This window comes from Opisthocomus hoazin, chromosome 3 (genome assembly GCF_030867145.1).
Source record: "Opisthocomus hoazin isolate bOpiHoa1 chromosome 3, bOpiHoa1.hap1, whole genome shotgun sequence".
Classification (NCBI taxonomy): domain Eukaryota; kingdom Metazoa; phylum Chordata; class Aves; order Opisthocomiformes; family Opisthocomidae; genus Opisthocomus; species Opisthocomus hoazin.
The window spans coordinates 46305797-46320309 of record NC_134416.1 but is presented as its reverse complement, the minus strand read 5'-3'; the positions used below and the strand labels follow the sequence as shown (position 1 = coordinate 46320309).

Here is a 14513-nt window from a genome sequence, read left to right as displayed (position 1 = left end):
GTACTGTAAAGAAGTCAGGAATTTTGTAAATTCCTACAAATAATATTCGCTGGAGTTGTTAATAAATCTACCACCCATTTGTGCACGTGACACCAGTCAGAGCGCTAATCGCGCGGGTGCCTGGAGAGGTGCGTTACCCAGCTGTGGTGGCTGCCACAAGACGCCGCAAAGCATGGTGGGGAACTTCGATGACCCACAGTGGAATTCTGGATATGCTACAGGTAGCAGAAAAACAACTGCAGACATAAAATACGGCTTTTCTGCTTGCTTCCCGTTACCGGCTCTCTCATTAGCTCACTGCATGATCTCAGACAACTTGCTTCATCTCTAGGACTTCTTTTCCATAAACCTTCCAAGATCATTATATTTCCCCGAGTACAAACTTACTCAGATAGTCTCCACGCTTTTCAAGATACCTTTCTTTGGAAACAAATCCTTAGATGACCTGCATAAACTCGGTGTCTGCGCCTTTGTCTCTATTCCAGTCAAGGAGCAGTTTACAGGAGAGCAAAAGCAGCATAGGGAGCGCATGGTAAACTTCTTCTATCAGCATGCACAGCTGCAAAATTACAGGGTTTGTGTTTCCCTGGTCTACATTTTCTTTTTTTTTAATTACTTTTTTTTTTTTTTTTTTTAAAAAGCAAAGAAATCTAGAAAGCCAGTGTATACCCATGAATATACATATGCAATTATGACATATTCTTTAGGCAGAGCCTATGTCTTACTGTGCATTCAGGCCTCATGTCTGGCATTACACAGTCTCAGTACAATCACGATTGGGATATACTTTTGCAACAAACTGTGCTGCAAACATGAACGCTTTAAGTTTATTTTGCAATTCTGTTTAGAGGACGAACCACAAAAACATAGACTTTTAACATAAGACATTCACTTCTCCTGCAGAGTAATCATTCTTAGGTGGCCAAAGCAACTTTGTCCAGGTTGAAAGGTATACAGAACGATGTGCTTGACAACAGTTTGGCTTACAGCCAGAGCTGCGTTCCAGCGGGGAAAAAAAACACAAAAACAGCAAGTAGGCAAGAATTAAGTTAGAAAAACAAAGCCGGGATGGATCACTTACTCATTGCTTGGTCTGTGAACCTGGACCAGCTTGTTATGTTTTTGTCTTATGGCTCTTAATAGTGTCTGTGCCAGAGGATTTTCTACAACTTTGTAATAACCTGCACCACTGCTCAGCTCTCTACCTTGCAATCCTATAAAATTGAGCCTAGATTTTATTTAGCCCAAGCTAACTCATTATTTATCTCTGAAAGAAACAGAGAACAATAGAACAGCATAACCTTTTACTGATCAGAAGATCAGTATCACAGAATCACAGAATGCTAGGGGTTGGAAGGGACCTCTGTGGGTCATCTAGTCCAACCCCCCTGCTAAAGCAGGGTCGTCTACAGCAGGCTGCACAGGACCACATCCAGGCGGGCTTGAATATCTCCAGAGAAGGAGACTCCACAACCTCCCTGGGCAGCCTGTTCCAGTGCTCCATCACCCTCCGAGGGAAGAAGTTCTTCCTCATGTTCAGATGGAACTTCCTCTGCTTCAGTTTGTGCCCATTGCCCCTTGTCCTGTCGCTGGGCACCACTGAAAAGAGTCTGGCTCCATCCTCCCGACACCCACCCTTAAGATGTTTGTAAGCATTTATAAGGTCCCCTCTCAGCCTTCTCTTCTTCAGGCTAAGCAGCTCAGCTCCCTCAGCCTTTCCTCATAGGACAGATGCTCCCGTCCCCCCATCATCCTCGTGGCCCTCCGCTGGACTCTCTCCAGTAGCTCCTCATCTTTCTTGAACTGGGGAGCCCAGAATTGGACAGAGTACTCCAGATGGGGCCTCACAATCCAAACTCCTACAATTTTCTGCATAAGTCATACTTTATAAACATCTGGTTAGATGTTTAGATAGATGCTCTATCTTTCTTGGAATGTCATACCCATAGTACTTGCACAGAGAAGTAAATTACTTCATGTATCTTACCACAGTATTCCTGCTAACACGGCACAGAGAGTCACATCCTAATTAGTTTGTGATCCACTCCAAACCTCTATCAAATGTACATGACTGTCATTTGCCACAGGAAATACATGCATGATAATCACTAAACAGCTCTGCAATTCAAATGCTTGGGCTGTCTTTAAACCAGCATATTCCAGTCCTCTTTCTCCTATTTCCCATTACCCTAATACAGCTCTGCTATCATGACAGCATGCTTTATCTTCTGAAAATATCTTTCAAAACAAACCTTCATCACCTAAATGACCAAAACCTACTTGCTTATTCAGGAGAAAGTTGGTATACATCTGCCAAATAAAAATGAAAATGCACCATTTAATCTGAAAAAATGGGTCTTGAATTTTTGTGTTCCTCAGTCCTTCATTTTCTGTAAACTCTCTGAGAAATCCTGCAACGATGAACTTCACAAAAACTACAGTACCAGAAAACTTCTAAATAAGGCATCCGATTCAGAAGTGAAAGAAAGACACAATGCTGTTGGACAGTTTCTGCCATATAACTACTTACATACTCTTCCCTTTCATTAAAGATGTCAAAGAACCATTCTGAAGAAGAACCTGAAATGGTAACAACGGATCCGGGAAGGTCTCTTGAATTCAGCCACAGCAGGGTGAGGTGGGGAGGAAGAGCGTACTCTTCCTGCTTCTGCTGTCCTTTATCTTTCTCTTTGGAAAAAAGCAAACCACAGGAACCAGCTTTTCTACTCAAACCACCGTCAGTTCAATTGTAATATGGATTAGAGATATGAATGTGTGACTTATCCACATAAAATATCTCAAAAGTAAGAGTGGATGGGTTAGGCTATATAAACCGCACTTATCTGAACCCAACTTACACTTTTCTAATCAATAATAATTTTTTACTGTCCAAATCAGCCTGTAATATTGTTAGATATATTATCATTCCAATGCTTTATATGCTATCAATTCCTAACTGAAATATGAAGATGCTTTGTTTTAATAAATATAGGTATCTGGAAGGAAATTAATACCTATGGCTTCATTCTATTCCTGTGAATCTGAAACTCTGAAGGAGAGAAACCTGAATCTACAAATGTATTCTACATTTCACACTTATTCTTTCACATTTTGAAACAAGAAAGGTTGTGGGGTTTTTGGAAGCTATGTTCTTTTTCTGATTTTCTATTTCTGGGCATTTAGGCATTGCTTGTCAGATTAGGTCTACAGAGTTACAAAATTGGTTATCATTTCTATCCGTACTGTTGTTCTTATATTTTATTCCTCCTGCAAAACAGGTGCATCTTCTGCTCAGCATGTCGTGCATTTTTCTCTTGGGAGAGTGGGTGGTTCTCACAAAACAAAAAAATATTAAGCTCTACAAGAGAGAAACAAATTCAGCAGAAAAAAATCCAGCAAAATGTAATGCTGAACTCTGCTAAACTAATCTTTCTTCTTCTGACACTTCTGTCGAGTCCGTGACAACATCTGTGCATTCTCCCTCCAGTTACAGCAATATTTCCTAAACCTGGCTGAACATTTTAGAAAGGAAGGCAACTTTTAACCCTCCAGTATTCAGCTCATCAGATTATGTTTCAAGTCTGGTATTCAACTATGAATTGAAAAAAGAACTCAGAATTGACAGCAGCTAATTTTAATTCCCCTACAACTGTCATGGCCTCAAAAGAAGGTTTAGCAACCTGAAGAAAACCTGCACACAAGGGGATCTCATGACACAGGAGGATGACTAGTTATGTATCCAAAAATCAAATACAATCAAAATGAAGAAAGACATACTCCTCTTTGTACAAGCTGGCATTTCATCTATAAAAGGCACCTGTCACTTAGACAGGGCACAACCCTCAGCATAATAAGGAGAGCATTATCAAGTGCTGTAGAGCAAGTTTGAAGCTCATAGCGAGATAGGTCAGAAAGCGACAGGGACTTCAAGGGGACCTGTCATTTCATTAACACCACTTCTCTGCACAATCTGCAGAATTCAGGCTCCAAAAAGGCTTCCTAGAACAGTGCAAAAACCACAACCAGTGCTTCCACCAAAAATTGTTTCATGCTGTCTTCAGCTGGGGGATGCACCCAAAACCCTGCATTTTAAATACTAACGTCCAGTTGCACGCTTTCTCCATTAGTGGTTCCTCATCTTCACAGAAGCACTTGATTCCTTCCTGAGAGAAAAACATTTTAAAACCCTGTGGCAGTCAGACCTATAACAGACAAATGAGCACTGGCCCTTCCCCTGTGCTACGGGGCAACCAGCTGGCTTGAGACATTCTCAATTCTCAGCCAAGGCCAGATTTTCACGAGAGCTCAGGTGTCTCACTCAAGCATCACTAGGCCCGTGTGTTGGCTAAGCAAGAGAAAAAAGGAAAGGAAGGAAAGGAAGGAAAGGAAGGAAAGGAAGGAAAGGAAGGAAAGGAAGGAAAGGAAGGAAAGGAAGGAAAGGAAGGAAAGGAAGGAAAGGAAGGAAAGGAAGGAAAGGAAGGAAAGGAAGGAAAGGAAGGAAAGGAAGGAAAGGAAGGAAAGGAAGGAAAGGAAGGAAAGGAAGGAAACCCCACAAAACCAAGAGGCTCTAACTACCTCTATGCTGTATGATTTTCTTGTGGACTGCCCTGGAAGATAAAACCTCAGGAAACTCTTCAACTGGAAGGCTATGTACCACTGTGCTAAGAGCCACAGCTCCCCGAGACCCCTCACTTCCACCTTTCGCTCTCTGCATCACCACCCTCTTCTCACTGTATTCCCACCCATGCGCAGAATTCATCAGCCACTTGCCTTCCATCACAGCACTTAAATGAGTGAATTTTCCAAAGGATTCAACACCCAAGAGCTTCTGTGGGGAAAACCCATGCATTTGGCTTTTCAGTTCCTTTGTAGCTGTGGCCTTCAGCAGTTCTTGGTAAGGCTTTTAAAGGAAACCAAAGGAAGGAGAGGGATGTTTCTCACTTCCCCCTTCTCTTGCTGTCTTGCAGCCCATGGGATCAGAGCGGATGGAGATGCGCAAACGGCAGATGTCGACGACCCCGGAGACCCCAGGCACTGTGCAGCCTCAGCACAGCGCGGGAAACCGAGGGTCCAACGCCTGCTGCTTTTGCTGGTGCTGCTGCTGCAGCTGCTCATGGTAACCCCTCTCACTCCAGCCTCTGGGGAACAGAACAGCAGGGGAGGGAGGCAACAGCCAGTGTGCAGGACAACATAGGCCAAACAAACCACCTGACTAATTCTGCAAACCTGGCACTAAGAGAGATGACTGTGCTTTATTACCAGACACAACCTTCTACTCCAGTTTGCTCTTTTTTTTCCCTGCCATTGAAATTAGAGATTTTTAAAAAAAATCTCTGTACAGTATCGCTGATGTATTTTTGTTGTCAATACTGTGTAATGGAAGGTCTGTTTTGTGCAGGACTAGTTCTCCTCAGGCTTGAACTTCACCAGGGCTTCCACTAAAAACTGAAAGCAATACCAGAATGTCAGAGTTTTAGATTTAGGACTGAGAGTTAACAAGCAGCACAGACTCTGTTAAATGGAGTTAGGAGTAGGTGGAAGAATTTGTAGGTCAGAAAATGAATAATCAGGTGCCCAGCACTGTTCTTTGATTTTGACACCAACTGGATCTGTTGTCATTAATTAGTGCTGCCAACTGATGGCATCTGCAACTCAAAGTTAATCCTTAGGATCAGAAATGTTAAACATTGTGGGTATTTGCTGAAGATGAGGAGTTAAGCAGAACATAATTCAGAAGAACTCCCACTAAAAGGTGTTACGGAAGAAAATTTACCAGGGAAGCAAAGCAAGAGAGGAAAGGGAATCACCTGATTCCTTAAACTAATGATGTGTTCACCTTCTCTCTCTTACCAGCTTCTCCAGATCCAAGTGATTTCATTCAACACTGAAGTAAAACTTTGCATTCTCAAAAGTCCTGTGTTTGTTTGGGGCCAAGTGTTAATGAATGGGTGAGACCAGAACTTGCACCGAAATAAAAAAGTCTTGAACAGCAATAGGAGTTCAGCCAAAACACTGACAGCAACCCGAGTGCTTGTTATCAATACACTCTCCACCATATAAACGCTTCAGAGCAAACAAACCTGGCACTGAGGTGAAGGGAAGAAGTCGTAAATAACCTTACAGCCCAGGCTAGGAATCTATTCCACCACTATTTTTTTCCAACAGCACCTGGTAGCAAATGCTTTGGAGACCATCAGCAGGCAAGGGAAAGAGCAGGTTATTGTTCCTTTGCTATCGGCACTCAGCTCATCAGAAGCTGCTTGGATTTTTTTGCAAGATGCCAAGTACTCTGGCTCTGGTCCTACAAAGCTTCTCAGCAGGTTGTTAGAGGTAAACTAAGGTAGACTTTAAAGTGACAGTAAATGCTGTGCCTGTACAGGATCAGAGTGCGCTACCTTGCAGAATGGCATCTATGTTAAAGCATCATCATACAAATTCTAGTGTCATCTGAACAGTTGTCTAGTGCAATTGTAAGTGGCTTGATCTAGAGCTGCATATTGCACACACATCTTTCCATAAAAGGAAAAAATAGGGCACATTTATCTACTAAGTCAGAATACATAAAACTTGCATTTTATCTCAAAATATTGATAAAGTGCTTTTATGCCATTTTACCTGATATTTTTGAGGATGCTCATTTTCTGTGCACTTCACTATTCAAACTATTCAAAGAAAGCAGTTTACTCAACAGAGTGTGTGAAAGTATGAGGTCAAAATTCCTATTTGCATTTCAGAATCATCTGGGAAACCAGTACAGGCTCCAAAACAGACCAGCATGTTTTAGCTTTAAAGTAATTCCTGATTTGTTGAGAATAATTGTTTTCTAGCAGCAAGAAATGCAAAACAAACTGTAATTAGGCTATTTATATTCCCTGTTCACAGAGCCTTTCCTCAAAATAGCTCAAATACTTTGAACAGAAAAATTATGAATAGGAATAAAAATAACAGTCTCCATGAGTCATGCAGCCGAGCTGCTGAACATCCAATATTCAGCATACTCTTAATAGTAGATTTAGAGTGAAGAAATGGTGAAATGAGTCTCTCAGCTGGATGCTCAGAGCCTGTGTTCGTTCCTACAGCCAGAACTCCAGCCTCCAGCCTGTTACTCTTCCAGATCCTGAGAAGATGCGGTATCGCACTAGTCTCTTTTTTTTGTTTACCTGTACGTTTCTAGGGAAAGAGCCTGCCTGCGAGTCATTTTCTGAGGCATGGCACGTTCTTTTAGGCAAGCTTTTGTTACTGCTTTTGTCTTTTTCCCCTTTCATGCATTATCTTATGAAGACTGTAATCCTTTCTGTTGGATCTGTTGGTTCCCCTCAATCCAAAAATAACTCTGACAAGCGTATCGCTTCTTGTCTGCATGTGAGGAATACATACTATACCACTTTTCATTTAAAAAAAAGGCCAGAAATCAGTGGTAAAAAGGGTAGTAAATGATTCAGACCTACACACCCTAAAAGAATAGAGAACTAACATTAACTACTTTCTTTTTTTTTCTAAAAAGGTGAATTGAAATAGGTCATTGGTTTGAACGTATGGTTCATACGCTGCAGAAAAAAAAAATGTGTTTGCAATAACTGCTCTCCAGCTTAGCAACGGGCAAGCTTCCCTACCTCTTCAGTGCATGGACTGCCTTGGCAAAGAGAAAAGCAGGTCTCTGCAGATTATGGACTAGAGAAAGCAAGAGAAGGAGGTAACCAGCAAATAGTAAGGCTGCAAATCAGACAAAGCCATGAGTTTAGAAGGCGGAAAGGACAGAAAAATCAACTCGTTGAACAAAAAAGCCTTACTAGAGATAAATGAGATTTTTAAGGATTAAGGCAACAAAACTGTTAAAACATTAGCATTAAAGAAAGGTAAGATACAAATGAAGAAATTAAGTCTGATCTTTTCCTAGAAGTTGTAACAACTGTATTGCTTTATATCAGCTGGAGGACCCGTTTCATATAAATTACAGGATGTAATTCACCAGGGCCTTTTCTTCTTGACAAATTTTAAGCAGCTTTACAGATTATATGAATGTATGTGTGTGTATGCATACACTACTATGATAGTGTATGAACTGGAACATAGTCCCCATTCCCTAAAAAAAAAAAATTATATTCTCAAATATATTCTCAAATCCAGTCTCAAATGAAAAATAATAATCTGCAACTACAAAAGGAATTTTTAAAAACTAGAGTTATTTAAATTAACATTTGCTGAAAGCAGCAGGAAGTTGACAGCTGCCCTTCCATGAGACATGAAAAACTCTCTCTCAGGGATCACTAGTGATTGCAGCAAACATTTACTTTTTTTGTAATGCTAGAAACAAGGTAATGCTCATTTCCAGTCAGACGTACTCAAAACTATATTCAGCAAGATATATCTGCTCTTTCTGCTCCAGGCCTCACATTTTGAAGCATATACTAGCACTTTCTTAAAGCTGCAATCAATTAACACATCATCTGGCTACATCTACATCTGCACTCTGAAAGATGGTTACACTTCCAACACCATATACAGAAGGGCCTAGCTTGCTTAAAACTTGTGAATTCTGGCTTTCCTGTAACATGGTATCACAATTCTAACCCAGAGTCTCTATCATTGTGCCCTATGGATATATAAAATAGTCAAGGAGAAAAAAACCAAAACCAAACCAGAAACAACCAACCTTGAAATTTAACTCACATAAAACCAGTGCATCGATTCTAACTTAAGTAAAAACATTGCATGAAGCATACACAGTATAGTAAGCATCAACAGAGAATAGATTTGGTATGAGACAAAGGGTACTCGTGTATACATGGACGTATACATACATATCCCATATATGTACACACGCACACTCATGCATACATATACATAAGGAATTGGACTCAATGATCCTTATGGGTCCCTTCCAACTTGAGATATTCTACGAACCTATGATCCCTGTACAGAAAGTCTATGTGACACAATATTGAACAATGTTCACCTACATTGAAGTCTGCCAGGTTTATACAACCGTAAAACTGTCAGAGTGTAAGTGTGGGTAATGTGGCTACTGTTAGCTTCTGTCCTTCTAGCTGATTTTTTTCTTTTTTTAATATCATAGGAAAAGCATGTGGTGTATGTTCAGCCTTCTCCTTTATAAAGTTAACTAAAATTTTGTTTGCTACCTTGCAGTCTTACTGTTAGAAATCAAGACGAAGAGAGAGCAAGGAGAACATCTCATGAACTCCAAGCAGAGGGTATTCCAAACTGCGAGGAAAGGTATGGTCTTTACTAAATGTTCTGTCAAGCTAAAATGAAACAAATCCAACAAACCACACTAAATAATTGACTTACCTGAAATATGCAAATAACTGTTACTATTTGTCATTAATGCTGAATTTGCAGTCATCTCTCTCTTACTTCCTAAGAAACAAAAGGTCTGATCTATAATCCTTTACCTTATTTATACACAGCATGTAACCACATCCCCACTTTCATAACACGGCAGATCAAAACTAGCGTTGTAAACACAGTCTCCCTTTTTTCTGAAACAATTTTTAAATACATCCTGTTCCTACCAGCCAACTATGTGATGAAGTTAACTGCCAGTGCTCAGCCTTACAAAAACAGTAAATATAAAGAGGAACTCAGATCCTCCCAAGAGTCAGGCAACTGGCTCTTCAGAATTGCTCAAACAGGTAGGAGCACTCGTAAAACTATAACAGACGGGAGGGGGGTACCTTTTATGGTGTTTGAATCATTGCTTCTTTCTACATATTTTCATTCAGTTTTTAACAACGATTCAACAGGGACTATTAGGTATAGAGAAAAGGCTTAGCTGTTGCAGAGGGACTTCTTTGTTGTAATTACTTTGAGCAGTAAACTGCAATTTCTGCATCAAGGTGCTGGCAATCATCTGCATCTGAGCTTTTGATAAAGCACACTTTCAAATAGCATCTTACAAATATGTTTACTAGAGTTTGCACCTGGGAAGTTCCGGTGAGGAATCAGAGCCCCATGAACCTTGCAATTTTGTTCCATCATGACGGCAGATGCCTCCCGCCAGCTGCAAACAGCTTGAGTCACAATCATTCATTTCGCTCTTCTTGCCCTCTCTTTCCTCCTCCAGCCCTGCTCCTACTCTTGAAGAAGTAAATGCCTGGGCTCAGTCATTTGACAAGTTAATGCTTACTCCAGCTGGCAGAAATGCTTTTCGGGAATTTCTACGAACAGAATTCAGCGAGGAGAACATGCTTTTCTGGATGGCCTGTGAGGAACTAAAACAAGAATCCAACAAAAATGTCATCGAAGAAAAAGCAAGACTAATTTATGAAGATTATATTTCTATCCTTTCTCCAAAAGAGGTATATTACTTTCCCCAATACACTCTTTGATGCTGCTTTGCATAGTTAGTCCTAACATGTTTAAAGCTACAATGCTCAGGGAGAACTTTTTTCCCCCCACATTCCACTGCCATCAAGTAGAGATTTAGGGGAAAAAGGCTGACCCTTCGTTGAGGCGAGATGATGAAAACTACTTTCACTGGCTGTAAGAAAGCTCTTCCTATCCTACCCTGGCATGCTGATGTGAAGTCTTTAGTCTGAGGCACAAGTATACAGATGATCACTTTATCCTGGCTCAACTTAAATTTTATTTGTTGGACAAATCAGCTTCTTTTTTCTTTGCACTAGGAAAGGGGTGTGTGCGTCTCTCCAAAAGCACAGTATCCATAAATGAAGTGTTATTTGCAAAGCAGAAATTACTCAAAGAGCAGCTGACAAAATATGGCATAGAACAAGCACACTGACTTCCTGAGAATTTTCAAAACTACTTGTCACTTTGCTGTTAGCAAATATGTCAAGTTTTGAAGACACCTCAGTTCAGTTTGAATATAATCCTGCCAAGTAGGCTGGAATTCTAAACCTTCAAATATCCTTGCAAAACTCAAACTTAATTGTTTGTAGCCAAAGCTGTATTTATGTACTCATAAAAATGCTGTTTAAGTCTAGTCAGTCTATTCCAGTAATACTAACCTCTTTCTACAGACACTAGTGCCTTGCAGAAAAAAAAGGGCACATTACTTGTATGTTGTATGGAACCACGACACAGCCATACCTGTGGTTCACACCAATTCAACCCACTTTTTAACAGGAATTTGATTCAGCGACAGCTTCTCAGGTTACAGTTTCTGTCTGCGCCATACTACTTACTCCAAATTCAGCCTCTTTACGACAGCACTAACTCCCAAGGAAATGAACTGGCGCAAAAAATTACAAATCCTCTCTACTACAGAGCAGGAAGCTGGTCTGGAAATAGTATGCCGGTCTCCCAGGTTTCAGTAATACTGGGACTGCAGGCAGCCTTGTTCAAAGTCACATCGCCTCTGTGAGAACATTTCTCTATCCATACTCAAGGTATTACTACTTCCAAATTTCAACACAGTCATTTTCTGCCTAAGTATATTCAGCAGTTTTTACACTCTTGAAGGACGCCAGCTGAAATGGTTAAAAAGACAGCTTTTTCAACCAATAAAACAAACCTAAAAACCCACATGTACTATTCACCGCTACTATTTATGTGACTTTCTATTTTAATACGCAGGTCAGTCTGGACTCCAGAGTAAGAGAAGTTATTAACCGAAATATGCTGGAACCCTCACAACACACCTTCGATGACGCACAGCTTCAAATTTATACCTTAATGCACAGAGACTCCTACCCACGGTTTATGAACTCTGCTATTTATAAGGACTTGCTTCGGTCCTTATCTGAAAAATCCATTGAAGCATAGAATTTTTTCTTAAATGTATTTATTTTAAAACAGACAGAACTCTGGGCTACACCAATCCACAGGGAATTTAGAATTAATCGGACATTTACCTGAAAATAACTCAGGCAAGTTTTACTATAGACTGAATGACTTAAACCCGCACAAGGCTCCGACACAATCAGCTAACTACAGTTTCTGATCAAATTCAGTGTTACTTTGCAAAAGAGAATGACGAGAAAATGTTGTTGTTCAAAAAATGCAGTATTTTTTCAAACGCAGCATGCAACTCGGATGCAAATTTGTTACAATGTATGTCTGAGGCACAAATGCCAACTGAGCATGAAAACTAAATTTTGCTCTTAAGTGGAGTGTTAGAATTTTCTTGAAAACCAAACCAGTTGTCCCATCCACACTGTGACCAAAGTAAAAACAGTACTGTCAATATCCGGGTTACACTAGACAAAGTTTCACATATCATACCTGGCACAGGTAGACTCCACTTGTCTTCGTATATTTAATGCATATATGGTGCAGTAATGGCAATTGGTATGGCAATCTCAAGTTTATGAAAGCTAATGGTTGAAACAATGCTGCCTATAAAAATCTTTTGCTGAAGAATTGTTATTTTACTACTAGAGTCTGCTGAAAGCATTTTTAAGTTCATATTGCTGATGTTTATAAAGTGAAATTATTTACTTAAGAGGAAGAAGTTTCTGGGCATTTAAATTCCAAAATAAAGCACAAGAATTCTCACATACTCTTCCCTTGGCAGATAGATGCAAAAACCCTTCCCTATTTGCTCCATAAAGGATGGCAGTATCAACTGTCTTGGTTTTGTACATATTAGATTCTCCCATTACCTGGCAGATCTTGTACGGTTTCTGTCACAGATATAGACACATTCAGTTGACAAAAGAAGGAAGCTGGACCTATTCTGTTCTGATACAGCACTGTTTCAGACTGTCTGAAAGAAAAGCAACATCTCTATCCACTAATAAACCACGTTCCCTTACAGTATCCCCAAAACATTACACTTGATTTCTGGTCATATCTCAAAATCAGTAATCACAGGAAGTACTAGGGAGAAAGTGAATTGAATCCACACTTCTTTATTTTAAATTACAAGATTCACTACAATTCCGCTGTATTAAACTTTGGAGTTTATAGTGGACTTCCATGGAATTGTATTTTTTCCTGCACATCTATGTAAATGAACTAGATGGCACATATAGGTAGGAGAAGGACATACGGGGAATAGAAACAACCACAAAAAAACACCCCTAGAAGGGAAGAACCAGACAGGCATAGCTCAGTGACATTTACTGTAGTTTTTCTAAAAGCTACTCTTTGCCTAATTCCAGCATATGAAAAGCACAAAATGGGGACTTCCTCTGAAAAAAGGAAATGGGAATAACAAGGCAGAATTTAGGGGATCAGTTTAATTGTTTCCTCAATACACTCATCAGGAGACATGTTCTCCCCTTCCTGCATTCTCATTATTAAACAAATAATGAGATTTTTCATTACACAGCACCACAGGAGAATACCCCATTCATGCAAGATAACAATTGCTATGGCTCAGTTTCCATCATCTCCTTCCAAAAACAAAATGCTATTCAACATGTCAGCACAAAAAAGTAAACCAAAACACTTAAGAGACAGCAAATCAAAGTGGTTTTGCCCTCTGTAGCACGACACTGGATGAGTAAGGTAAGAGAAAGCTCTTCTATACCAGCCTCCACTACTTCAGACACGGTCCAGTTAGCGGTTGCCACTGCTTAATGTATTAACGCTGGTTATCTCAGCTGAATTTCTAGTAAACATACCCAAAGCACTATCAATACAATTTCAGTTCCCATGAAGTATTACATCATAGGTAGTAACTTCAACAAAACAAACTAGATATGTATCAGTAAGGTAGCATTCATGGGGAGCCTTGCAGCCAAACTGAAGATGCTGTAGTTGTTTTAATCAGGGCAGGTAAGAGTGTTTTAGAATTCTAAGTTGACAAAGTAAGTTTAACTAGGTCAAACTGAGCTTGGCTGGAAAGATCAGACACACACATCAAAAACAGTTCAAAGCGTGTCATTTCATGAAATGGAGGATTACATTTCTTTTAAGTTATCTTGCTTCCCTGCAAAGATACCTCATTAAGAGCTGGAAGACAGACTGAACACTAGTACTTTATATCAAACAATACATTCTATTATTCTGCAAGAAAAGGAAAGAAAAAGATGCAATAAAATTAGAGGGGAGAGAAACCTATATTGGTGTGGGCACTTCTATCACTCCACATCAGATTATTAAAAGAAGAAAAAAGTGATTTCTAAGCTTATTTTCCATGTGTCACAACTTCTCAGCAATTAAAATTCTCTAGGCAATTTTCATTTTACTTCTGCATTACAATATGCTGACATTTGCAATGTGCATATTTCATAAAATCTGAACAAATTTTAATGGTGGGTTTTAGGTTTAAGCTTACATCCAACACCAATGGCAGAATGCTAGTCCCTAGATACCCTGAGAGCATCTCTTAAGAAACCCAAACAACCAACCCACTCCCCTAATATAATGTTATTTTGAGGCTGTTTAATGCTGTATTTAATTGGGGGAGGACGGACGGACAAAAAGCCACCCGCACAGAAGACAGGTTTTTAACTACATTTCATTACTAGATACTTGCTCCTTACGCACAAACTTTTCTCAGGCAGAAGTGAGTTGCACTGAAAAGTTACTACAGACAAGCTGTTACATGAATAGCAGGAGAAAATAATCATATTGACACAAGA

General features: G+C 39.9%; 1 protein-coding gene across 3 annotated transcripts in view; it reads left to right on the top strand.

The window, feature by feature from the left end:
* Positions 1-14513, top strand: part of RGS20 (regulator of G protein signaling 20) — a 24055-nt gene extending 9542 nt beyond the window's left edge. For all 3 annotated transcript variants that reach the window (XM_075416147.1, XM_075416148.1, XM_075416146.1), the window contains exons 2-5: positions 4968-5116; positions 9148-9234; positions 10085-10319; positions 11557-14513. In XM_075416147.1, the coding sequence (XP_075272262.1) occupies positions 4971-5116; positions 9148-9234; positions 10085-10319; positions 11557-11745 (657 nt within the window). In that variant the 5' untranslated portion in view covers positions 4968-4970 and the 3' untranslated portion in view covers positions 11746-14513. The remainder of the gene's footprint in view (positions 1-4967; positions 5117-9147; positions 9235-10084; positions 10320-11556) is intronic.